General features: G+C 35.1%; 1 protein-coding gene across 1 annotated transcript; it reads right to left on the minus strand.

Moving 5' to 3' along the window:
• Positions 1–415: 415 nt before the first annotated feature.
• On the minus strand, positions 416–1,444 carry LOC113272219. The gene is made up of 2 exons (XM_026522092.1): positions 1,337–1,444; positions 416–754 (listed from the first exon to the last, which is right to left on the minus strand). The coding sequence occupies exons 1-2, from the start codon at positions 1,442–1,444 to the stop codon at positions 416–418; spliced, it is 447 nt and encodes a 148-aa protein (XP_026377877.1).

The raw sequence follows: 1,444 nt of genomic DNA on the forward strand, positions 1-1,444 counted from the left end.
TCCACCCCTTGCATTGGAGATGCTCTAATATGTGTACTATTTTGGGGGACTTTTCTCTTGTTCCATTGTTTGTTTAAGTTTATGTAAGGTCTCTGACCTGGGGGGGGTTGGTTTGTCTTTCCTTTTTCCTCCTAATAAATTTTTTTCTTTACCGAGCAAAAAAAGAAAAGAAAAGTCATCCTTCACTTGACTCGTAAATCATAGCTCTTGACTCATAACTCGATCCCATGAAGATATAGTAACTTCTAACATAATCAACTATCTAAAGACTCGACTTAAAACTTTTCTAAATTAAGATGTCTTATTCAAAGTTCAAACCCGTTGCATACAAGTCATATGTGGGTAGAACGGTTTATTGGAACCGAGTTACTCAGAGACAGCTGGATCCCCCAGGACCCCCATATTTTATGCAATTTCATTTATCACACTCAGAAAAGTAGTAATTAAGGTCATAACAATCCCTTCTCGCATCTTGTTTCGTTTGCGTTTTAGTATAATCGAAGTAAACGGTGTCTCCTGTTTCGTTGTAGACCTTCATTTCTCTCATAAAACCTGACTTCTCAATATCAGAATCTTTATATATTGGTAATTGTCCATTTCCCATCGGAGGACTTGGACTTTTAGAAACTGCCCCTGCTATTCCACCATATCTGATGATAGAAGCATTATGTGCAAGATGAGTAAAGAGATCCTTCGGCCAGTAACCTATCACTTCCCTTCTAAAGCGTAACCACCAATTACCACTTATCGGTGCCTGTCAAAAATAATTACACATATTCTCAATCCTTGGTTAATTGAAAAATAGTTGATAGTATATGAAATCTGTTGACAGTTAATTACCCGATATACCATTACGGGGATGGAATATAATTTTTTATTATAGACTGATACGGGATCTAATAGTTCACCGAATGTTATTCTAGAATGCACTTGTACGAAGCCCGGGAAAAACATATTGAAGCAACTTGTCCTTTTATATCCATCAGCCTGTAGGATTTAACATTGCGCACAAAGTAAGAACTTTTTGAGTTTTATGAAAAATATTGCAGTAAAACTAGTTTCGGAAATATTGAAATATGATATACGTGATCAATAGGAAAAATAAATGGTTCAATTGAATCTTACTGTCCAATATCCAAAAATTCTGGTAATATTATCGCCAAAGAGTTTCGGATATACCTGAAAGCCTCAATATTTGACAGCATTGTTGTTACTATTATTCGTATTCATAATCATAATCTTATATTAATATAAGGTGAAATCGACTATAAAAAAAGAAAAATAATAAATAGCACTATATTTTTAACTGGACGTGATTGATATTTGGATGACTTACGGCCCATCCGGTCTCTATGCTGTTTATTTGTTCCTTAGGACCATTCTGAATCCACAATTGTGATGTGCTAAATTGCTCTGGAGTTACTGATGGATTATGAGCTCCCAT

The sequence above is a fragment of the Papaver somniferum genome, chromosome 4, assembly GCF_003573695.1.
Source record: "Papaver somniferum cultivar HN1 chromosome 4, ASM357369v1, whole genome shotgun sequence".
NCBI lineage: Eukaryota > Viridiplantae > Streptophyta > Magnoliopsida > Ranunculales > Papaveraceae > Papaver > Papaver somniferum.

What these genes read in the sequence shown, in the direction of transcription:
- LOC113272219 (XM_026522092.1), bottom strand. Translation starts at nt 1,444, where the DNA reads ATGGGAGCTCATAATCCATCAGTAACTCCAGAGCAATTTAGCACATCA. An exon ending in GCATAGAGACCGGATGGGCC is followed by an intron (nt 755 to 1,336) that starts GTAAGTCATCCA and finishes TATTTTTGACAG; the next exon opens with GCACCGATAAGTGGTAATTG.